The sequence below is a fragment of the Pleuronectes platessa genome, chromosome 11, assembly GCF_947347685.1.
Source record: "Pleuronectes platessa chromosome 11, fPlePla1.1, whole genome shotgun sequence".
In the NCBI taxonomy this organism is placed as follows: domain Eukaryota; kingdom Metazoa; phylum Chordata; class Actinopteri; order Pleuronectiformes; family Pleuronectidae; genus Pleuronectes; species Pleuronectes platessa.
The window spans coordinates 5,572,099-5,596,922 of NC_070636.1; the positions used below are offsets into that span (position 1 = coordinate 5,572,099).

The 24,824-nt window shown below is 41.3% G+C and overlaps 2 protein-coding genes across 6 annotated transcripts in view; one reads left to right on the forward strand and one right to left on the reverse strand.

Annotated features, from left to right (window-relative positions):
* sptb (spectrin, beta, erythrocytic) overlaps positions 1 to 3,008 on the forward strand; it is a 34,717-nt gene extending 31,709 nt beyond the window's left edge. For both annotated transcript variants that reach the window (XM_053433928.1, XM_053433929.1), the window contains exon 36: positions 141 to 3,008. In XM_053433928.1, the coding sequence (XP_053289903.1) occupies positions 141 to 338 (198 nt within the window). In that variant the 3' untranslated portion in view covers positions 339 to 3,008. The remainder of the gene's footprint in view (positions 1 to 140) is intronic.
* Positions 2,570 to 16,667, reverse strand: LOC128450464 (synaptosomal-associated protein 23). 4 transcript variants are annotated; one of them, XM_053433933.1, is made up of 8 exons: positions 16,513 to 16,667; positions 11,988 to 12,102; positions 8,511 to 8,552; positions 8,082 to 8,130; positions 7,225 to 7,342; positions 5,783 to 5,959; positions 5,532 to 5,676; positions 2,570 to 5,021 (listed from the first exon to the last, which is right to left on the reverse strand). In XM_053433933.1, the coding sequence occupies exons 2-8, from the start codon at positions 12,042 to 12,044 to the stop codon at positions 4,959 to 4,961; spliced, it is 651 nt and encodes a 216-aa protein (XP_053289908.1). In that variant the 5' UTR covers positions 12,045 to 12,102; positions 16,513 to 16,667; the 3' UTR covers positions 2,570 to 4,958. The 4 variants fall into 4 exon arrangements, with proteins under 4 accessions (XP_053289908.1, XP_053289906.1, XP_053289905.1 ...); XM_053433931.1 differs by lacking the exon at positions 16,513 to 16,667 and adding an exon at positions 16,297 to 16,495; XM_053433930.1 differs by lacking the exon at positions 16,513 to 16,667 and adding an exon at positions 15,554 to 15,701.
* Positions 16,668 to 24,824: the final 8,157 nt, after the last annotated feature.

The window sequence follows — 24,824 nt, forward strand, 5'->3', positions numbered from 1 at the left end:
TTTCAGAGAGTTTCCTTGTTAAAAGCACAACCGAGGTTTACTAATAATAGACCGAGAGACAAACACACACTGTCCCACTGGACGCACACTTCCCTTTGTAAGCTCTGGTATGATGTGTGTATTGTTGTGCTTAATTTCAGGAGGAGCTCCAGCGCTGGAGCCAGGCCATGGAGAAGGCCATTCAGCCCCTGGCAGCAGAGGAGGCGTCAGGGCCCTCGGGGGCCAAAGCCCACAGCCTGCCCCATCCCTCCTCCTCCTCCTCCGCGGCCCTGCCTGAGCCCGGCTCTGCCAAGAAAGACAAGGAGAAGAAGTTCAGCCGCTTTGCCAAGAAGAAGTGAGACGGAGATTGGAGGGGAGAGAGGGAGGGAGGTGGGGTTGGTTGCAGAGGCAGCCTGGAAAGAGAAAGTAGTATTCGTGTACAATCAGTCGGATGAAGCTTTTTGTCACTAGATGTTTTTTTTAAATATTATTTTGCGAGCATATTGTAGCTGAGTTTGAAGCCGTCACTCTTTTTGCCTGTATTTAAATATCCACTTTTTCTCTCCTTTGTGTTCTTTATAACAAAAACCAAATTGAAAGCATTAAATTAAAAGCACAGGAACGCTCCTTCCACACTCAACCAAAGAACGTTTGTAAAACTCTTGTTGTGTTACTTCTGCTGCAGGTTCTGTTTGGTTCTTGTTTCAGTGAGGCATGCTCTGATCCGGCCTCACGCAGGGTGACCCGAGCACCGGAGCATACTTTCATTAATCTGCCTTACAAAAATGGTTGTGAACTGTAATACTGTGCTGTTTGAAATTTGGAGCGCTGAACGCTACTCATAGAATCAGAGGGAGGTTAGCGGGCTTTTGTAAAAGCGGTGTAAAGACTTGGTGATGAGCAAACTGTGGTGCTGCACGGTGCACACACACACACACAGACACACACACAGAGTGTTACTGCAGGTATGCAAACTAAACGCTCTACGCACTGTGAAGGGTTTGACTGTTGAGATTTCAGGAGGACAACAGACGAGCAGTCACGTGACACCACAAGCTGTCAGTCTTGAACATAGATGATATTCTGAACTTATTTCTGTGAACTTGAAATATATTCAACACTCGTGTATGGAAACCCTGAATTTCATATCTATCCAATAACATATATACAGTATCTATATATCTACAGATGCATGAGGTATGTTTTAGTTTGATATGGTGCTATTGTGATATTCTAGAACTTTCAATCAAGACCAACCTGACCCACTGTCTCAGAGAAGTGGTCTTATTTTGAAAAGCCGGGCATCAAAATGAGCAGAAAAGCCGGAACCTGGATTCATCTCTTTCCTAAAGTCAAGTCCAGTTTTTTGTGTGAAAACCAAATGTGGACACACATGAGTAAATGGAATATGGAGATTGAAATATTAACAAACTGCCATAAACACAACAGGAGACAACCTTCAGCGTGACGTGGGTCAGGGCTGAGCTCACACGTGAACCTTCCTCACGCTAAAGTGCTAAAAAAATAAATGATTGTGCATGTGATGATAAGAACAACTTGAAATCAAAGTAATTTTTGTAGGTAAGTTTCCATAATCCTCACCAAAGTCCAGGACAAGTTGTGGGTCATGTGACTCGACCGCTTTTTCCAAACCACACAACAGGACCAGGCACGAGCAGCTTGGAGCTGACGTGTCTTTACTCTGAATGTAAAGGGAGGAAATACTAAAGGACGTGAGAATTGGGTACATGTAGCAGTTTAATGCAATAAAGCCATAATAGAATAACTCATTTATTCAATATATGCATACAGGGGGGGGGATATAGATTATGTACAGTGTATGGAACTGCATTTATAAATGTTCATTTGTTTCTAGGATAGTGTTTCTCTCTCTCTCTCTCTCACACACCCACACTTCACCACTGCCGTCTTGCCTTCGACTGTGGGCTCCGTCCCTGAACTATGATCTATCTCAAGTGACCTCATTAAAATGATGGAAGTCGGGTGTAGAGAGATTAACAAAGGCTGCTCGGCTCCAGAGTTTTCCAGGAAACATGTAATGATCTCTCTCTCCTCTCTCTGGCTTATTTACATTTTTACCCAGAGGAACAAAATTAGCTGTTAAATCCGTCATCTTCTCGTGGCCGTCACACACACACACACACACACATACAGGGAATACAGATGTTTCCCTGTGCAGACGGCCATTAGAACAATGCGCTCATAATAACAGTGTCAGTAATTGGAGTTTTTCTGCACCTTTAAATGGTTTTGGGGGAACTTGCATCACATGTATTCAGTCTTGTTTTTTTTCTCGGTCACTATCTGGTGGAATCTCAGACTCTTGACACCTCCTTCCACTTTCTTTACTCCTCCTCCTCCTCTTCTTCTTTCCTACCTGCCTCTTCTCTTCGGTGGTTTTTAAATCTGCATTTTGTATTCTCTAGCTATGTAAAATACCCAACAACTGTTGACAGGAAAGATCTAATATCTTTAAACCTTTTTGAGAGAATAAAGTTTAAAAATAAACTCCTGAAACTACCCGGTTTGGGTTATTTTTATTTATTGACCACTCTACCGCTCGTCACAGTTTGGTTGCCAATGTTTAATGAAACCGAAAATTCATTTTATTTGTGAATACATTAATAGAGGGTGCAAGGAAAATGCATTCGAGAACAGATTTATTGTGTACAGACGATTTAACATGGGCAGGCATGAAAGAAAAAGGCATTTTGACTCTGTTGAACAGCCGCCCCTTCACCGAGCTCATTTCAGATGAGACGAGCTGCACAGGAACATATTCAAAATAGACAAAAATGGTTGTATTTACATTCCAGTGGCTGTAAAACAATGAATGAACAGCCTCAAGACAGCGAGGCAGCCTTAAGCTTTACTAATTAGATCTCAGCCGACAAGTAACAGGCCGAGGAGGATCACTTACAGAAATACAAAGCCCTGAATAACCGCTCATTTCAATCTTTACAAACTCAAAAGGTGGACGCCTGCAGCACAGCATACAAATGAGCAGTTTTCTCCAAAAAACAAAAAAAGGCCTCGTGATGCCTACTACAGATATTATCAGCATTCGGTATATTACTTTATCATTAGCCAATTTTCCACAGCGAGGCCTGAGCATCGCCAACCAGGACTTTTGCATTTACCCCCCCCACTAAACAACATTAATTTGCATGTATATTTTTGCATCCCGCTGCCAGCAGTAATTTCTGAGTCGGGCTGCAGCGCTGACAAGTAGAATTACGCCCTCCATCATCAAATATTATCACTTTACTGGAGCCTGGCTCTGAGAACTGGCTGTTTCCCAGAGCAGGAGGAATGGTCTGTGATACCGTGGCTGTTAGAACACAACCATCCACCATCACACTGACAGGGGCCCTGCACACTCTCCCATTTTTAAATCCCAGTATTCTCCCAGACAAATTTTCTTTTAATTTAAAAAAAGTCTAGGTCATTTTCATTAGAACACAACAGCGATGAGCCAGTGAGCCGATATGAGGAATGACCAAGCACGGCCGCGTGTTTCCAGACTCAACATGTGTTTTCATACTTTTACAGGCAATTATTAAACTTGAGGAAATTAATTTTCACACACACACATTACCGGGCTCGTGTGGGCTGTTAAATCTCCTCCTGGGTGCTATAAATCTCTATTAACCGGGAGGTAACGAAGAAAGAATGGAATTAGATTAACGGCGAGGCTATATGGGAAATTAATGAACAGCTACACTGCGTTTCAGTATTTACATCGACACCGCGGTCACGGCGGGAAAGAAAAACCTCAAGTGACACGAAATGAGACGTACAGCAGTTTTTCAAACCACTGGTGTTTCCCCCCCCATTGTCGAGGACGTCATAAACTGATCTAGAGACGCTGTACAGGAGGAAATGACCAACATTCCTCCTGGTGCTAACTGACCCTCCTTCACATTTGAAGGAACAGCGATTGCTATACATTTAATAAAAAAAAAAAAAAAAAACACACATCAACATTGAATTGCTCTTGTTCAGGGGGGGGGGGGGGGGGCTTTGAGTCCCAGCGTCACAGTGTTTCTGCTGCGACTCCAAAGCACAACTTTTTATTTCTTGTTTTTCAAACAACTTGGGGAAGAAATGGCAAAAAAAAATAACATGGGAACAAAGGTGTTTAAAAACAAAAGAAAAAAAAGACAACTTTATTCACAAGTCATTTCTGCTTGATGAAGAATAATTAAATAAGCATCTCAAAACAATACACACGATACAATTAACAGGGAACCAATAGGAATTTGATTGATTTGTTTTAGACCAAGAATTATGTTTGATGATCAAAGTGGATGCAGCTCTATCAGGGTAAAACCAATAAGGGGGGGGGGGGGGTGATACATAAATTAATGTTGTGCTGTATATCAATTAAAGACAATTAAAGATCTTGGATCTACCTCGTCCATGAATTCCAGAGAGGCACATACACAGAGACAGTTCATAGCTCTGGACTCAAGAGGAAGGCAAACAGGGGGATGAATATAAGGAGGAACAGTATTTGACCTGAGCTACTTCCCTTCCTGTGAGTGGGTTGTGATACGATACAAGTCGGGTCCATATTTGGTATCAAACAGCCGTGACAGGCACTCAGTCACTGGCTGTTAGCTGCAGTTTGTGATGCCCGCACTTCTTCCCCAAGTCCAGCACGGAGACTATGAATACAAAATGTTTAAGGATACGAGGTGGTGGCCAATTTATAGACTGTATAAATGTTTATACTCTCTTGACATATTAGTGCAGTAAAGGCCGGCACACTGCTGGCATGAACATTCTCCCAGAGTGGATTTTTCAATTTTATGTTTGTGCATATGTGCAGGAATGTGTGTGCATGCGTGCGTGTGTGTGAGTGTGAGTGTGTGTGTGTGTGTGTGTGTGTGTGTGTGTGTGGCGACACAGGCTCAAGGTTGATAGAAGAAATTGGCAGAAGCGTGGTTCCTTGTCTATTTGATGAGCTTGTTGGCTCGTTGGTTTGCATCATCAATGCGAACCTTGTTCATGTCCGCCTGAAAGGAAACAATGGAAAAGGTGAAAACAGGCACTAATACAAACATTCCTTTTTTCATCAAGCAAATCACTTTTAACTTTGAATGCATTTAAACACATTAAAAAGTAGAGCCATGTGGCGTGGCCTGGGGGGGGGGGGAGGGGGGCGCAGGGTAATGTGCCAAGAGGTGAGGAGGAGGAGAACTCATGAAGATATACAAGACAGAATTCAAACCCTTGGTTAAATGTATCATAACTGTTGTTTGTTAAGAAGTAAACAGTGTGAAAGTTTTGCCAGAGCGAGTATAGTGTTGTTTAATTTGTCCATAAAGCTTGAGATGATGAATAGGAGGAGGAATAAAATGTGTTTCATGAGTGAAAGTGTTTTTTCTAAAGACATCTGAGGTAAAACTCCTCCTAAATCCTCTCAGACGAACACATCAGCAAATGAAGGTGACAGAAGCTGCGTCGACGCTCTCGTCTACGACATAAACATGAACAATCACAGGGAGTGACTCTCAGGCTCTTACCTTGTCGGTGATGCGGTCAATCTGTACGTTCTGCTTGTCTATCTCAGAGCCCATGTCCATAGCCATGGTCTTCAGGTTGCCAATGATGCTGCCGACCGCATCGAGATTCTCCTCCATCTCGTCCTCACGGGCATCGTTGGTTATCCTGAGGCACAGACGTTCAAATGATGGTTTACAAAGGGTCTTTCAAATATGTGTCAAAGGCATTTGACGACCTTTTAGTAAAAGACAGAAAAAGAGCCGGACTCCACCTCTTGATGTACGGGCCTGAAGGAGCGGGGGCGTTCAGCTGGCCGGCCTGACCGTTACGAGCGCCCGGCGGCTGCTTTGAGATCACCTTGTCACTGTCGTCATTTTCTCCATCTCCTCCTATTCCTCTGATTCCCCAGGTTTTCTTATATTTCGTCTCATGCTCAATAGTTGACACCCTGGCAAAGGAACAAATATCATAGTCAGAACAAAACCAGGAAATCTAAAAGGTTTTTGCCTCAAAAACTAGGAAGCTTTCGATTTGATAACCATATGAACTATGGAGGAAAAGCATCAATAGGCGTCTATCGTATCATAACATCAAAAAACCGATCTCCTACCTTATCTTTTGATATTCATCAATGAATCCTCCTCTCCAATGTGAAAGCATTTTGAAAAGATTTTCATGTTTAGAGCCAGATATGATCTTATTGTACAAAGACACTGACACTGCACATCGATACAGTTTGACAGATTCAGACACAGAGATTAGAGTGTGTTCACCACGGACCATTACACCTAAAGGGGCACGCACACAACTGTTTCAAAAACAGCTGGGAATGCTCATGAATTGGAAAATTAAGCTTATGACCACAAAATACACATTTGACAGACAAATCAGCGTTTTGTGTTGCAGCTGTGAAAGTCAGTGATAATAGAAACGAAGTGAAGTCGGACTTGTTTCTGGTTTTCTGAGGTGTTTGCTCCCTTTTCAAAACTTTCCTCATTTTATTCAAATCACATCCTCAATGTTACTCGACAAAGAAACACGGCACTTTCCCAAGAAAATGGGGCAATAGTATAGATTTATGGTGACGGCCACCAGACAGCTCAATACACTGAAACAAATTTAGCACCAGCTGCTGTGAACACAAGAGTTTCCGAGTCGCAGTAAGGAACAAAACACGGTGACATAATGACTGAATCCTAAACTGACCCAGAATCCACCAGTGAATTGACTTCAGCCACAGATTGTGTTGTTGAATTAATGTTAACACCGTAACCTTTACATGTGACAGGAGTTAGCAGCGCTGCTAAAAGGGCCAATTTCTAAGCTAATTATCCAAAAACAGATCATTAGTGGCACGGCTGTCCTCCTGTTGTCGCATTGATTTAAATAATCCAAATATTAGTTAAATAACACTGTACACAGAGAGAAATTAGTCACGAGAACTCCACCCACTTTGTAACACTACCCAAAATATAAAGAATAAACCAAAACTATATTAAACATGCCAGGAACCAGAGTGTTTACACAGCTTCCTTGCTCGTTAAAAGCTGAATTTGTCGACTTCATTTGTAAGTATTTGTTCAAATCAGCTCCAAACCAATGAGAGGAAAATGTGATAAATGTAATCTCCCAACTGGCAGTAAAACAGTGTCGTGTATTCCAAAAACAGATAACAGTGAAAAGGAGCCCTCAGCGGCTCTGGGTGTAAAGTACCTGTCACAGGGGCAGACACAGATCCCACAGCACTTGGAGAGATCGGTGAGGTTCTTCTCAGCCAGTTTCATGTCCTGGTTGATCTGGTCCATGCCGTTCTCCGCATTCTTCAGCTGCTCTGGAACACACAGAGACGGGTACAGCACATGTTAGACTCCTCTTTGTATCCAGGTACGTTTCATACACTAGCAATGACTCCCATTGTTTTATTGTTATAGACTTTTATTTTGTTTTTTCCATTTTTAGAATATATTTAAATAAATTATTAAATAAACACTGGGAGGATTCCAAAATTGGGTCAACAACTGGGCCATTGCAGCAGCAACAAATGGGATAGAAACAACACAATGGAACATACAGTAGGTAGAAAAACTAATAATTACAAATGCACATTTTTAAACAGAGAACACAACAGATACATACAAAGTTAAATGCAAAAAAGGGAAAAGATAAATACAGTGAACTGCTCATGACTAAGAGAAAAATAATGTAAACTATCATTAATTTAGGGTAATAAACTTTTGGCTTATTTTAATAATTAATTATATGATCATTTTGACCCTTGATCGCTGTTTTACTGTAACAATTGTTATATATACACAGGTTTGTATAAGCTTCATTAACAACTCTCTCGTTTTAATACTCAGCATTACACTATCGCCAAGTGTCTGCAGTCACACAAATGAATGCAGATCCCAGTTACAAAATGCAAATGCATTTCTGTGAGCACGACATTCTCACACATCTTTGTCCTTGAATTTTATTCAACAGCCTCAAGTGAAATTGAAAAGCTCCACAAAACCAATGAGTAAGGTCACATGCATCAAAACCTGCAGCGTTGAATGTTGTAAATTTACCTCCTTGCTGGTCCAACATCACCATGGTGTTTACACCCGTTTGTTTGCTCTGGAAACAACAAAATAATCAATAGTTAAGAACCTATGAAAATAAAAACGCACATCGTTTCATGAACTATGAGAGAAGGTAATAACCAGGCGTAGATACATTTCAGGACTCATTTGGACAATCGGAGAACTGGAGCGTTTATCAATTATTAACTGAAGCAATATTTTCCTGATATTTGTATTTTCTGACAATGTCAAAATCCCAAATTACAAAAAACATCAATGTCCCAGTTTGTTGTAAACCATACACATTTAAATTCATATTTTTGTCAAAATAATGTCCAAATATCTAATATGAATATAAATAATATTAATTCTAGCATTCAAAGACAACATAGAGGAGCCGGTGATGAACCAACACAGACACATTCAAACTCTCACCTCCTCGGCCATCTGCAGCATCCGCCGCGTGCTTTCCAGTGACTGGGGGAGGAAAAGAAACAACACGTGTTAGAGAATAATGAGACAAATTGAAAAGCTAAATGTAAACAGTTTTAGCCAAAAGCAGTTTGTGGCGAGAACGAGGGAGGAAGACACAAAATGATGCCGAGTGGAATCACGCCTCAGATCGAATTATGCATTTTGTGTGTGTGTCTCATTTAGGCTCTAACTGCCTAAATGTACCTGAACGAGATCGTGCAAATGAAATGAAAATAGATGAATTCAGTGTTATTTCATTGGGGCATCATTATCGTCCCTTGTATTCCAATGACACATTGTACGTTCAAAATAATTTTGAGTACACCACCCAGGATTCTGCAGCTCCCTGTCATACTTCCTGTTCTCTCTCTATTTATAACCTCACTTTTTTTTTACAGGTTTTGGTAAAGTTTATATTGTTGGACCAAATCTTCAACCCACACTGGATTTTATATATCCACCTGGATTTGTATGAGACTTTCTTACAGTCTTCTTAATTCAAATAAACCAGTTGATTGGTGAGGATACGGCCTCGAGGGACTGAGAGGGTGGAGAAGAAAAAACAGAGGAGAATTACAAAGGAGACGGAGAGGAAGAGAACAAGATAAGAGGGATGAGGAAAATGGAAAGATGCGTGTGATAAGAAAATAAGATTAGAAAACAGGAAGCGACACGGTATTCATTAAGATATAAGAGTCGACTACAGCAGATCTATAAGACCAGTTCCACATTCTGATAATAGACTTAATATCATCTGAGATTATATTTATACGATGAATAATTCAAGTTAAATTGATTTTTTTTTTTTAGCTTATTAGGGCTGAAAATAATAAGTTATTAGTTATTGATTTTCCATCAATTATCTCTGTGGTTATGATTATATTAGTCTATTAAATTACCTAATTTCTTTATATAAAATACCACAAGTATTATTTAGAATACACTATTTTACAATACTGGAAAATGCCAGTTGTTATTTCTAAGGAGCAAAGGGATCTTTGTGTTCTTGACAATAGAAAATATAAACAATCAACTATACTGATCACATAAGACAAGGAAAAGCAGGAATATATGCAAACATCGTGCATATGAAACTAAGGAGCGTGGATTTCGTGCTGTGTCCAAACTCGCTCTAATCAGATGACACAGGGTAAGGCCAACACAAAAGTTAAACAAGACGTAGACATAAACACACAAAGACAAAAAGGGGTTGAAACTGGAATGCAGTCAGTTCAGGTGAGCAAGGACTTTGTTTCGCTATAAATAGACGGCAAATCTGCACAGAGCAGCCAAAGGAGCGAAGCACGGAAGCAACTCGGGGGCATGACTCCACTGTTACCATCGCTAATGAACAGTTACCATGAGGGAGAGAGAGAGAGAGAGGGGCTGGGGGGGACCGGATCCCTTATTCTTTCTGTGTTATGTTTGCTCTGAATACATTAATCAGCGAGTTGAGAAACAGACAAACATAGAATTGGCGAGAGGAATATGTTGAGCTCAGCCAGGTTCCTGTTGGCTGAGCCCGAACATCATTCGGGGGATAAACATCACTTTATGTCGCCCAAAATCCTTGGACTTGACTAATTAAGCCTGAAATCGCAGACTTAGCACAAATCTTCCAGGTTAGAGATCTCTGAGAAATGTGAGATACAGAGAACAGAATGCTAATTTGTGTTTGGGATGGCTGTACATTCAAAACAGCCTTAAACCCACAAGACGTCTTGTAACACGTCCTTAAGATGACCTTTCCCTTATCATACCAAATTTCGATGTGGTCCTGATACATTGCCAGCCATGCTCTGAGTTAGTCAGGTATGAGTGTTTACCCAAAGCCAGAGTGTTAAGTAGCTTTAGCAGAAGGAGCCTCCCATGCTTTGTCCAATGCGTGATCTCCTTTGTCAACCAGACAGCAGCAGGAGGAAGAAAGAGATAGAAACACAGTTCAGAAAAGAAAAGAGAAAAGAGAGAGGAAAACCCCCCGCAGAGAATTAGTACAGTGGAAATTACAAGAAGGTGACGTGCACTGGAGTAAATTAATCCTCCTCCATTCAAGTCAGATGGCTGATCATGATGCCCAGCAGTGCTGATTAAACAATTATCTCCATGATGATAACAACGCTTAGGTATAGCTGACAACATTCACACAGAGGGGGAAGGGGCTAAATTAGGCGTAACAGCCTCACACACTCCTTAGTAATGCCTGACTTGATTCTCAGCTGAATGCTTTGGAAATGACTCACCCTCTGCTCTGTCAATGAGAAACTGCAGAAACCACCGGATTATATACGTCTGTGTTTCATTCTATTTAATCTGTATTATTGTAATATAACTGTAATATTGATAAATCTTTAATGTGAATATTTCATAACTGAACATATGAAGGATCAAAGTACTGATATGGCTTAATGAGTATTTGTACTAAAGATATCAAAAGGAATAGTTTTGGAAATGCTAGCACCTGCTTTCCTGATGGAAGTTAATTTAGAAGATGAATACCAGCTTTGTGTTTTCATGTCAAATATGAAACTACAGCTGGCGGGTGACAATCTTAATTATAGATTAATTTGTCATCTTTAGAATAAGCGTATTTTATGTCAAATTATTCTTTTAACGATTTGCATTCTTACTTCTGGCTGCATTTGTTTTGTTTTATTTTCATCTGATCTCAACTGTTTTGCATCCGAGACTAATTAACTTTTTCTGTTTGAAGACAATTACTTTATGTATATGAGTCTTTTTTTAATGTAATTTAAAGGAAAACGCCACCTTAATCTTCCTTTTTAGTATCAGGTACTCGTTCCCTCCAGGTTTAAAAAGTTTAAAAGAGAACAGCTGCTTTTAAATTTGGTGCAGGTGAGAGCGATGGGTTTTCACGGTAGGAATAAAAAAAGGCTAATGCTTTATTTTAGTATGGTATAATTTCTGGATAATTTCTAGGAAGGTTTCCTGGGAGCTAAGTACATACTGTGGAACCCAGAACTGCAAAAAATTGCTTTTCCTTTAAAGCAAAGCTCAATTTAAACCCATATTAATATTCACTTATTACTAATTTATTATCAGAAACAATATCCTCCATATAAACTGTGACTGTTTGGTTGCCTTTACAGTTTCCACAGCTTTAGTTAGGACTGAAATACTTGTTTTTGGGAAACTTCCAAGAAAAAAAAACAAAGTATAAAAACATCTGTTGAAACATCTCACACATACACACGCAACATGATCCCCTCTCTGTCACTTTCCATCTGAATTCTCACCATGTTCCAAACACTCGTACTTTCACTTCTGTTATGGACTTTCACAGCGTTGGCAGTTGATACTTAAACATTCTAGGTAGATATCAAGTTAGAGATGTTTCATACGGCTGCTACTTGCTCATAGAGAGTGAGAAACAGACTGTGAGTGAGTCTGTGTGGTTCTTGTGTGTCTGTGAGTCAGTACCTCGTCAGTCACTTGGTCGGCTCTCAAAGCAATCTGTTCCACAGTCATGTCGTCCATCTTGCTGCTGTCCTGTTTGGAGGCTCCTCCTGCGGCACCGAGCTCGATATTCTGTGGCCTGAAAAGATGGGTTCAGAAAAGTATTTTAATAATCAGTTTTAATGCAGTTTCTTTACATATTGGCGGACATACATTCCAACATCCACACATCTGCAATGAGATAACTTCAGAGTTATCAGACTATGGCAGATTTGTAATTTAATACAAAATAATGAGTTCTTATAATAAATTAGGAATAAGTTTCAGTTAATTGTTGACATTGATCAACGAGGAGCACCAAAAGTCAAAAAGTTTCTTGCTTTTTTCTGTCATATATCATAATGAATTTGATATTTTCTCTCACTGCTGATGTTTATCATGTTGACTTGTAACATAAGGCAAAAATTTAACTGCATATAGATTTGATAGGGAACAAAAAACAACAACAAAGCCCTAATTGGAATTCTGTGAATTTAATCCAAATTTGTGTCGAGTTATTTCAACTGAACTGTGCTCCTCTCAGTTCAAAACAACATATTAAACTTGGGTTTTTAGTGGTTTACAAGGAGCATTACCTTGTTAAGACATATATACCCTAAAAGTCTTACTTGCAAGAACTACAGTCAAAGCTTTACAGGCTCAAAAGTTCAGGTTCTGAGAAGCTTCAGCTTAAGCATTTTCATAGTTAAAAAGAACCGTATATCTCATGTCACAATAAGTCAAGGTTCAGTGCTGTAAACTACATCTTAAAGATGAAAGAGCAAACTTAAAGGTCGAACTTTTAACTACGTTTGCAGAAATGTTATTGTTTGTCACTTATGGGGAACAGAAGAAGATGCAAAACCTAAACAAGACTCATTCCCTGCTGCTTATAGAGTGTTTGGAGTCTGAACACAGACAATCGGCCTGCTGATAAAGGAAACACAAATCTGTATCAGTGATGAAGAAAACCTATCTGTTTGTGTGCCTGCAGCGGGTCCTTGTTGATGTAAAGCTTAGCTGCAGCGTGGCTGGTAGAATCATATGTGCTAACAATGAGGGAACTGAGATAAGGAGGCTGGAATATGTAAATTAGAAGGATGAGATTGAATGTTGGCAACTGGCAGATTAAAAGAAAGTTTAATCTTTAATGAAAATAAGATAATGTTACCGGGGAAGGGTAAAAGGCATCTAAGGTAAAAGTAGTACATTTAAAAAGGTCTAACATTATCTTTCTAAGTGTCCACAGATAATTCCTGAATAAGAGTTTGTGTTGTTTTGACTTTTTAAAATGGCATCATCCCAGTGACACACATTACTGTTCTCACTTTACTGATTTTCCTTATTTTTCTTGTACATAAATGTTCCTGAAAGGACGCTGAATATTATACATCATCAATAGAGACATTGTGCAACAAAGGGGACCTTAGAATTTAAAATTAAACTTCAAGTTCAAGACAAATAACCTATGTGGCCTCAAAAAGATCAATATTATGTTATGAGGACGTCAAATCTACATTTAACGGTTAATATGGTGAAATGACTGGCTTCAATATTATTCAATGGGCAATTAAGGATTTGTCATGAAAACTAATGTTATCTAATGAGATTATGTATGCGTGGGATCTCTGTGACCACTTCATAAACACGGGAATAGTCTGACAACAGATGACAATACACCTACTTAACTAGCTGGTGGTGGATGGTGCTTAAGAATTCTTAGCATCAATAACTGACTCACTTCAAAACAAGTACAGCCTAAGATCAAAAGCTACTCAAGGCTGCTCCTCTCATGTGATATTCAGTGTATGAATTCCCCAGTCTCATCAAAACATACTGGGTTATGCCTACATTTCACAGCTCAATACACACTGCGTTCAGATCAACATTTAGATTTCACGATCTTGCACAATCATCACAAAAGAGGTTGTTATGAAAGAGGTGTTGGTGAGAAGCTTTATCGTTGAGCCAGCAGAAGGAAGTGCAGGGTGTCAACAGGGTTTTTAAGACCGTAATGAATGAAGCTGGCGGGGCGGCTGTGGCTGAGGTGTAGAGCGGTCGTCCTCCAATCAGACAGTCTGCGGTTCAATCCTCAGTCTTCCTCAGCTACATGCTGAAGAGTCCTTGGGCAAGATACTGAACCCCTAAAATGGCCTTGTAATCCTTGAAAGTCCATTCAATCAAACAACTGGAGGCGTTTGGAATCAGTTCCACTTTGGTCTTATTTGCAGTTTTATTAGTGTGTGAACTACAACACACAGAGAGATTACAAAGTAATTCTTAAGAGCAAAAAAGTAGCATAACAATAGAATCAACACAACTATGAATGCAGATCACTGAACAAACCTTGAATGTTGCAGACAAGGAATGAGAAGTGGAGCAGAATTAAATGCCCCCAAGTGTTTGGTGACGGTAAGAACCGTTATGTATAAGTACGGTTAAAAGGCTTCAGACACCCATTCAATTACTTCCACGGAAAACACTGTTATAATGATGTAAAGCATTCTGGATGGTTTCTCAATTCATAAATAAAAGCCCACTGACAGGCAGAAACACTTTGTGGAGAAGGGACTTGCATTATAGGTGTGGTTTTGTTGTATTTTTCAAGGTAATCTATTCAGAGACGCATACTTTAAGTACAGAATCCATAATTCTGATCATAACTAGATGTATGGTACTTTGGGGTAGAGCCAAGCAGGCGCAAATCCAATGATTTGTGACCTTCGAGCAGTCCAGCATCATAAGAGGCCCAGGAATGAGTAGTGTGATAGTAGCCTCTAAGAGGTTTTGCTGCATAAAATAACGTGAAATCAAGAGCGTCCTAAGCAAAGAATGAAGTCTGTTATCCGGCTCTGACGGGACAGTCAAGGACAGAACCAGGTGTCCATGAGCAAGACTAAAGTTTCTTAAATTCCACCCGACAGAAGGATACCAACCCTCAGGAAACATCCTTTTCCTTTCGTTCTCTCCTGTCCCTTTCCTCTCCCTTATAAGGTTCAAATAACATTTTCCTGTTTTCCAAATAACCCCTGAACCTCAAGTTCCCCTTCAACCCTACTGCAATTAAACATCCTGAGAAAAACACAGGGAAAAACAGAGAGTCTACTTGGCAGGCAGATTAGACGATTCAATGTTGTAGACGCTGCATTTTTTTTTTCCTGGACCAGAGGGCATTTGGTTCACACAGGCTCGACTGCTCTTTCCAACCCATTACTGAACTTGACGAGGAACTGATACGAGGTTTATTATGCAGAACGCAGAATAACCACTCATCTGCACATTTTGTAATTTGTTTGCCAAGCAAAGAGCAGAGGAACATGTCAACAACTAAAGATAAACTTCCTGTGCCACTGAACCAGATCTCTCTGAAGCTGTATATCGATTAGAGCGATGAGAAGGTTACAACCGCAGAAGAAACACATCGGTATACTGTATATTTTGACTTTCCTGTGCAGTTTGAGCCCAAAACACAACCCATATGTTTTCACGCCCAAGGCCGAGACAACGCACAACATGGCGCCACAATCACAAGATCACTTCCACAGACATACCCGTTCATGTTGTCGTGTCTTCACAGTCACAGCCCAACACAATGACTCCAACAGGGAAACTCACTTCTTGTTCTTCTCCCCAAACCTGTTCCTCCTGATCTGAGAGCCACACACAAACACACTCACGCACACACACACACACACACACTGACGTCTTCTCTTATTCCTATCATGCTGTGTTACACGTTCCCCTTGTTGACCTTTTAATACATTCAAACACAAAAGGGCTTTACTTCTTCAACACACTTTCCCTGTAGTGTGGATGACAACATTTTGTGTGTGTGTGTGTGTGTGGGGGGGGGGGGGGGGGGGGGGGGGTATTTAAAGATAAGAAGGTAGCTGAGCTGTGTGCACAAAACAAACACATGACATCACGCTGTGCCCATGAAGGTGGTCACACCACGTGATTTATCTATTTTAACTTTAAGTAAAAAATAAAGTACATTTTACTAATCTGTTCAGTCGTTGTGTTTAAAATATAATAATAATTCTATCTACACTCCTGACCCGGTTGGCTGTGTCACGGGGCCAGAGGGACAATGTTCTGGGCCACTTTTTAACCCGAGTCACCTGAGACAAACAGGTGACGTTAGCCTGAATGAGAAACACGAACCAGAAAACACACAGTCTCACACACATACAAACACACACACAATACACGCGAGTTGTAGCGGTCCGGCCCCACTTTTAACACTTTTAAAACTTTTAACTTTTAACTTTTAAACGATTAAAAGCGGTCTTACATTGTGTGGAAAGTTGTTTCAAGTTGTCGTAAAACTGGGGCAGGGTCCGCTCCGGAGTCGTTAACCTAGCTTAAACACAAAAAGTGCAGCTAGCTCGCTAGTTAAGCTAGTTCCGCTTTCTCTCCCTCACCCACTTTTCTGACAGCTGCCCGACAACCCGCTCTCAGAACCGGGGCCGGATCTAATGAAGGGAGGCGACACTTACACTTGTCTTACCCTCCTGCTTGTGTGGAGAGATCTCCTCGCTGCTGCTGCTCCTCCTTCCTCTCGGTGGGTGAAAACTTGGCTGCCGGAAACTTCTGGATTCCTTCAGTGGCTCCTCCGTCCTGAGTGGTGTGCTGTGCTGCGTTCACGTGCTGTCGGGAAATGTCGCGATTGCAAAAAAGACCGGAAGAAGAGCTCCGAGGCTTGAGTCAGAATTAGTAATATAACAATCTGGAAATATGATACCAAGAGTAACTTACTATATTATGTTGTTTATTTGCATGTTGAAACAGTAGGACACTGTTATTCTCTCTGCTTTAGAATCATTAAGATAAGATAATTATCCGGTATTAGTCCCTTAGTCAAAGATAAGCATCAGCAAGTAATAATGAGTCACATTCAATACTCAAGTTTAAGAAATAGAAAAAAAGATAGAAAAATATGAATGGAATAAAAACAGTTATATGTGATATATACAATACAAGAAAAATATGTGTAGTATGATAATTGCACATGAATCATTGTATTGCACAGACAGGATGAATATTGCACAGATGAGAGAGGTAAAGGTTCAGTGTGTAAGATTTAAGGTTAACATGATCTATTAGCAGATATTGAATATAAAATAATCCTTGTGATGTTCTCTCACTTGTTAGACAAATTGTTGTTTTCTTTATCTTTATATTTACATCAGGAGCGGGTCCTCTTTACGGAGGCCTCCATGTTTTTTTACAGTAGACCCAGACTGAAACTAAACACCCTTTGAGTTTTTATGACTACTGAAGGCTTCCACAGGTTCATGTTCATGTTTGGAAGGGGAGGGGGAGGTGAGTCGCATTCAGCTGCAAACTGCAACTTCACCACTAGATGTCACTAGATTCCACACACTGAACCTTTAAACCAAAGTAAGAGTTTCGTCTGATTTTAGTTTTGACTGGGAGCAGAGCTGGTTGTACAGTCTCACTGCTGCCGGACCTGCGATACCTCTCCTTCAGACGCATAGGGTGAGTCAGTCTGTTACTGAAAGGATCTTCCCAGTGCTGTGATGGTGTCCTGCAGGGGGTGGGACTGGTTTTCCATCATCCTCCTCTGTCCCACCACCTCCACTGGTTCGAGGGGGGTAACCCAGGACCGAGCTGGCCCTCCTTATCAGTCTATCCAGTCTCTTCCTGTCAGCAGTGTAAATCCTGCTACCACAGAGTCATAAAAAGTCTTCAGCATGGCATGGTGATACAATACTCATCGTTGTGATTTATATGCCAAAGCTGAACGGCCCTCTGTCTCTGTCAGGCGAGAAACACACTGGGTTTGATTTATCTATAAGGTCCTTATTTATCTGTTACCCTCCGGTTTTACTGAGCTTGCGAAATCCAGTACATCCCATAATTTGACTGCAACATGGAATATAACACAGAACAATCTAAAGCTCAACTCTTCAGTTGTTCTTATTAATGTGATTTGATTGATCCATTTGCTTTAATTTACCTTTTATTCACTGTTAACTTTTACGTTAATTTAATTCTTTCTTTTCTGTGTTTTCTTTATGTCTTGGAGTATTTAGTTTATTTTCTGCACTCATATATACATATAATGATGAAATAAAAACGTTTATATCTAGTGATGAACAAGTTCAAAATGGAGTTAATATTTGTAACTACCCTTTTTGTCGGTATTGTTTATTTGTTGTTTTGTCAGATTTATGTCTATACTGACTAAGCTACACCTTTTTGTTCAAAATTATTTTCGAAACTGAATATTAACACTAATCAAAATTTAAAACTTTACCTGATCATTGTAATCAAATTGTACTTGAATGATCGTAAGTCAAAGTGCTCATTAAGAATAGTAACTCATTTTTGATTGGTGAGGAAAAATATTATTTTGGGAAATTTTGTAGCGCATATCAAAATGTTATGACGTGGTTTATTTTGTTTGAGTAGTTGTATATGAACAAAGCTAGCTAGAACAAGTGCTCCTATACGTTATGGTTTTGATCAAGTAGTAATAAAACAATCTGGAAATATTCGGTTACGAATAATGCTAACATTTTTTTGGGTTAAGGTGATAAACAAATTCAAAACTGGGTTTTTAATAAATTATTTCTATATAGACACTATTGGATCAGCCTACTCTTATATATTTTTGTATTTCTTACTTTATTTTAGTAAACTCTTTTGCACGGAGTTTCTTGTGGAATTTGAAAATGTGGGCCAAAATAAATAATGAATTAAAACAAAGATCATTGAAAACTTTACCAACTCATTCAAAGTCCCTCATTTTTAATTAATTCATTAATGAGGAGACATAATTATTTCTGGGTATTGTGATTCTCTTAATTAGGCGAATGTAGTGGCAGTTTTATCTAATTCATTTAGTTTGAGTAGTTGCGTTTCAAACTGAAAAGAGTCACGAGCTGTGGACGGGCTCCAAAATGCAGCACTCGATGGTGCGCATGTCCTGTCACGTGACTCCAGAACCAGGCGCTTGGGCGTTGCTCATTCTCCCCACATGAGTGCAGCATTTACCCTTCACCCAGACCTCCCCCCCTCCCCCCCGCACCCTCCTCCCACTCTCCTCCTCAGCGTGTTTTGAGGATTGAAGGCACACTGCTGGATACTTCCTCTTTCCACAGTGTTTTTCTGCTCTGTAATCTGAGCCTCTAGCATCGAATCTGCTGCGCAATTCCCCCAAGTTCTATGTTTTAAACCACAGAAAGCTTGTTCAAGGTGACTGCAAAGGCACGGGGCCGAGCGCCAGCCATCAGCCGACAATGTCTGAAAGGCAAATTCCTTCTCTAACTGCTAAATATATATTTCCCCCCCTATGTTGGCTCACCTACAGCTAAATACTAAGGAGCTGGAAATGTTTCGCAGCGGCTCCAAATTTGCACAAGGACGCTCCGGCACTGCCCTCGCTGAACTGCCCCAAGGGTGCCTGCATGGTGCCCAGCTTTCTCGGCCCATGTATCTTTTATAGAGTCTACATAGCATGCATTATTCAGCAATAACACACGGCCCATCTGGACTCCTGTGAGTTTGTGTGTGTGTGTGTGTGTGTGCACCTGTGTCTATACATAGGTGTGTGGTCTATACTTAACTTTCCTGCCATGCCATTTCACCATTTCACGCCACATCCAACAGTGCTTGAAGAGCTACGAATTAGTATTTCTCTGTAATTAACAAGTGAGGTGGGAGCGTGTGTGTGTGTGTGTGTGTGTGTGCGTGTGTGTGTGTGTGTGTGTGTGTGTTTGACAGAGGAAGGAAGAAAGAGAGAGAAATAATAGAAAGTGGTGAGAGAAAGAGAGATAGATTAAGTGAATGTGTAATAGTGACTACAGATGGCACGCTCAGGATCAAGCTCTTTCATCATGCCGTTCTCTCATTAATAGAGATGGGAGCGCTGCCCTAATTCCATAATTCCTAAATCATGCCAGTTAGTTGAGCGCGAGGAGACAAAAGTACAGGGGAGAGAGGAGAATAGATTAGCCTGTAGCCTAATACCGTGTCGCAAGAGTAAGAAATCAACAGAAGAAGAGATGAGGGACAGAAGAAAGAGGGAAGAGAGCGTGAAAAGGGTCGCCATCTGCATTTCCTTTTTGTCATTGCCAAAACCAACATCATGTAGGCCAAATTTGATTCTCGCCAATTATTGTCCCACATGTGAGCCAGCAATGAAAGACGCTAAAATAACACAGGAGATTAATGCGATCTGGAGGAGAATACACGAGGATATAATGGTGTGTTTACAGCATGTGTGACAGTGACATGGTCCAGATGACGGGTTTCTCATGATTTCAAGGAGCACATCTGTTCCTTATCTGGCTCCGTTCCCCTCCATTTTCCCTCTCACACGGGCCGTGACATGGGAGGGCTCCGAGGCCCTGCTTGATCGGCTTAATTTTACGTTGGGCTAATTCCGCCGGCACCCGATACTTGTCAGGACAAAGATTGGCTGACCAAGCACGTGTCTCGGTATTCAGAGATCCATTTTATTCCCTCGTCTACCTTTCACTGGAATATACTCTTCCTCCATTTAAATTGAGCTCTCATATGAAGCAATTTGACGGAAACCAGAGACATCGATAGCCATTAGCCCGCTTTGCACGGCTGGGCCAAACATGGCAGGCCAGGCCTCATCTATTATTCATGCACCTTAGTTTCCCCCAAAACAACATTTCTTCTATTCGTTTTGCATCTTGCTGCTAAAAGAGACAAGTCGGTGGTTTCAAGTGACGCTTTTCGAACGGGGCTGATAAATGTTTCACGATACCGGCCCTTACAATACCCTTAAGGGGAAAGGGTCTATTGTTGATCTCTTCATGTCCATATATCTCCTGGAAATCTACGGAGCTTTTAGAAGAGAGGAAACATTTGATATTCTTTTTTTAAAGGACTTTTAGCCTTTAGGCATCACATGCAATTGCCCGTGTTTTATTCAAGGCACACGATCAAACCTGTCCAGTTTCAGAGCAACTTCTCTGTGTAGTGAACCACAGTGGTGGAGGAAGTATTCAGACCATTCTTAAGTAAAACTACAAACACTGAGGTGGAAAATTACTATTGTTATTATATATTATATAATAGTGTGGTAAAAGGGATGCATCAATGCATATGTAATATTGTAGTGTTATAGGTGTCCAGCTTTATCCAGTGGTTCCCAAACTAAGAGTCTGGCCACGTGATTAATCACAAGATAAATCTGAAGGCTGACAAATGATGAGGTAAGAAAAGAGGGAATGAAAAGTTTTTCTCTCTTAGAGATATGAATACTTCAAACTCTTTTAATCAAAACATGTTTTACATTTATATATTTAAAGCTAGGATTGGTAATCCTGATAAAAATAGCAAGAGCAGGCTCCAGTTCATTATACGACCGATACTTCCCATCTGCCCTCTGGTCAAAGCTCTGAAAACACATGCACACGAACTGACAACTGGTAGAAGACGACTTTTCTGTGAATTGTGAGTGACAGGCTGAAACAACTTACCAACCCTACCTTTAATGAAACCACGGGAGAAATGTGGAGTGGAAACAGCCCCTAGGCAACTCTCCCTCCGAATATTGTTACCATATTCCCAGAATTCAAGTAAATTGAAACACTTTTTCATCCACTTCTGTCATGCAAATATTAGGAGTTAAGCACATTGAGAAAAAAGACCCTGGAGGAGCTCATTCTCCAGTTGGGGGCCATTAAAGCACCAGAGAAAATAGGGCACAATGTGATTGAGTTACTGAAAGAGCACTCGTCAAACCTCAAACCCAAAGGATGGAAAATGCAATGGAAATTTGGCATTTGTTCTTTTCAAGTGTTACTTAATATATTTATATATTTTTTAATTCCTGCATTTACACTCATTTCTATTTATGCGCAAAGTGAAAATATGCATATAAAAAACACCAGAATCGAGACGCACTCATAAACACCCGTCATGTGACATGGTAACTGCACACTCTGTAATAGGTCAGATTGTGTTGTTAAAAATTTTAAATCGGAGAACCGAAGCTGTGATATTAATGTAGTGCAGCAAAAAAAAATGAAGTGGAGAACACATAAAGGAGCAGTTGATGGGCCACCCTGCTGGAGAGCTGATGGAAACAAGAGAGGAGAGGCTATCAAGCACCCAGTCTCCACGTTGTCAGCAGTTCAGATTAGCTGTCACATCGCTGAGGGAGAAACAGCTGAAGATTGGAAGAGGATGATTTCATCTGAATAATTTCATGCTTTGACTGGCAGAGCTCAGCGTTCAGCGTCCCAGGACTTTGACGTCAGAGGAAGATTGACTGGGGCCAAATAAAGACCCAGGTAGGAAGGAGCCTGAGACATGAATACAATCACATGAATTCACATTTCCAATGAGAAAAACCCCCCGACTCACTTGTCTCGTTTTTTTCCGAGTAGACAAAAAGACAATCTTTATTGTGTGTTTCTCTCCTCGCTCGACTCCTGTGTTTACTCTTGACCGATTGACATTAATGAATGAGGTCAGCTTCCACAAAATTAACACCACGAACAGAAAAGGAGACAAACTCATACATGACGCTGAGACCTGGAGGCATCCTACCACTACCAACCATGGATCACAAACCAGAGGAGGAGAAGAAGAAGAAGAGGAGGAGAAGAAGAAGAAAAAGAAGAAGAAGAAGAAGGAGAAGAAGAAGGAGAACGATAGCAGGACAGCATCGTGGAATAGAAGAAGAGAAGACACATTTTTTTTAATCATCCACAGGCTATACCCCATCACTTGCATCCCACACAGGAGTAATTAACAGTGATTTTAAATGCTACAAAAATAAGATGAAACAGGGAGGAAGTGCTTACCCTCGTTTGTGTGTGTATTGTGTGTGTGTGTGTATTATGTGCATGCCATGTCTTTGAAAATGTCTGTGTGTTAATGTCTGCACGTGTGTGTGTGTGTGTGTGTGGTTGTGTGGGTGTATCTGTACATGTGTGTGTTCACAGTGCTTACTCATTATGTTCCCTTCCCAACATTAAAGAAGTCTCAGTCCCATGATACACACACTCTCTCTCTCTCTCTCTCTCTCTCTCTCTCTCTCCCTCCTCCGCTCCCCCTCTCTTTGTGCTGTTCCCTTTAAAGTACGCCCATGGATGCTCCCACCAGAGGAACAGCCTTGTAATCACAGACTGTATGTGTATATGTATGTGTGTGTTTGTGTATGAGTGCCCCACGTGTGTGTTGTTGTTGTGATGCTGCCTGCTGCCACACACACCTCCCCTCATATACCACAGTCTATGCACTTCCGACATTGTGGTTTAACCCCCCCCACAGCCAGGACCAGCTTCAGTCAGTGTTCACGTCCGTTGTGATCTGGCCTGGGCTCTGAGGGGGGATTTCCAGTCAGTTCCCCCCCCTCGGGTCCATCAAATGACCGAAAGCCAGTCAGGAGAAAGCGTGTGAGGAGAGAGGTTTGATTTTTTTTTTTTTTTTTTTATGTTTTGTTCCTTTTGATGTCAGAAAACGAGTCTCTGGGAGAGCAAGAGAGCGGTGGCAGGGTGGTTCTGATTGTTCCCCATGAAAAAATATATCATCGTTACAAACAAGATTGATCCGAGGGGTTTCACAGTGGTCATGCAACTTGAGTGTCGCCTCCTTTTCTCACCCTTTCATCCTTTAACACCCCCCCCCACTCCCCCATACTCCCACCCCCAACCCCATTTATCCTGCCAGTCCGAAAGAAGAGAAGGTACCGTAAGTGACCACAGTCAAAAAAATATAAGAATACAGAGAGACAAAGAGGTGGGTGACCAGTGGTACATTCATACATGAGAAAGGACATGGTTCCAGAAGTCACCCGACCCGGTCGACAGTAGACGGTGCTGAAGACGCCTGTGCTGGCCAGGCCGTGATAAATGCTTAGTTTAGAAACACAAAGACAAAACACGTCCCACCTGAAAAAATGTACACCGCCCAGAAAACCCCCCTCGTCCCCACATACACCCAAAAACCCTCCTACTGAAACAGGCTACGGTTATACTTGTCATTATAATATGATATCTGAGCTTCTCATAAAAAATCAATCTCTATGACCTTTATATCACGTCGCTGTGCATATACACTGGGTCTGAAAATATCAACACAAACAATATTACATTTCCCATATTTAAATCGGTGCCCGCGTCGTTTCCCCATTTTCTTTTTCCGCACAGGCCGGGCCGCTCTCCTTCCTCTCCATCTCTGTACATCGGCTCTTTTTTTTTTTCTCCTTGCAGCTGGAATTCATCCAGATGCAGTGCAGAATTCCAATTACAATTCAAGCTTGGCCACTTCCAATACTTGGTGTGAGGATGGGATAGCAATGTGTGCAAAAAAAATCCAATTTTTGTGCATCCAGGCCTATCGCTTAATGCATCCTGCCGTGATCGGATGATAGGAATTGCACGCGACAAGTTTAATCATGGCCACGGCTATATCTACCCCATCGGTGGCTAAAAGTCAATAGTCAAATCAAAAAAAGGACCCCCTGATATGAGTGCAGAGACATTTCCCTTGTGTTCTTCAGGCTGAGAGGTGCTGTCCCACCCAGAAGTCGGGGATCAGAGATGAAGGGTCGATTCCCAGGCAGCTCACGACCCCAGCCCTCTCAGCCAGGCCAGGGTAGGGTGTCCACGGCTGGGCCATGGAGGGGGGCTGGCAGTGGGGGTGGGTTGGTGGTTGTAAAGAGGTGGAGGTGGAGGTGGGGAGAGGAGGAGGGGGGAGGGGGGGGACAGAGACAGAAGGCTTCCCTGAGGGGTGGTGGATTTAGAGGGACAGCCAGCCCGGCTCGGCAACCCTGGGTGGGAGCTCCAGGAAGAAGGGGAGAGGGGA

Coding starts and splice junctions, on each gene's coding strand:
- LOC128450464 (XM_053433930.1), bottom strand. Junction 8,553..11,987: donor CCGACCAAGTGACTGACGAG/GTACTGACTCAC, acceptor TTCCTCCCCCAG/TCACTGGAAAGCACGCGGCG. Junction 5,677..5,782: donor TCAGGCCCGTACATCAAGAG/GTGGAGTCCGGC, acceptor TCTGTGCCTCAG/GATAACCAACGATGCCCGTG.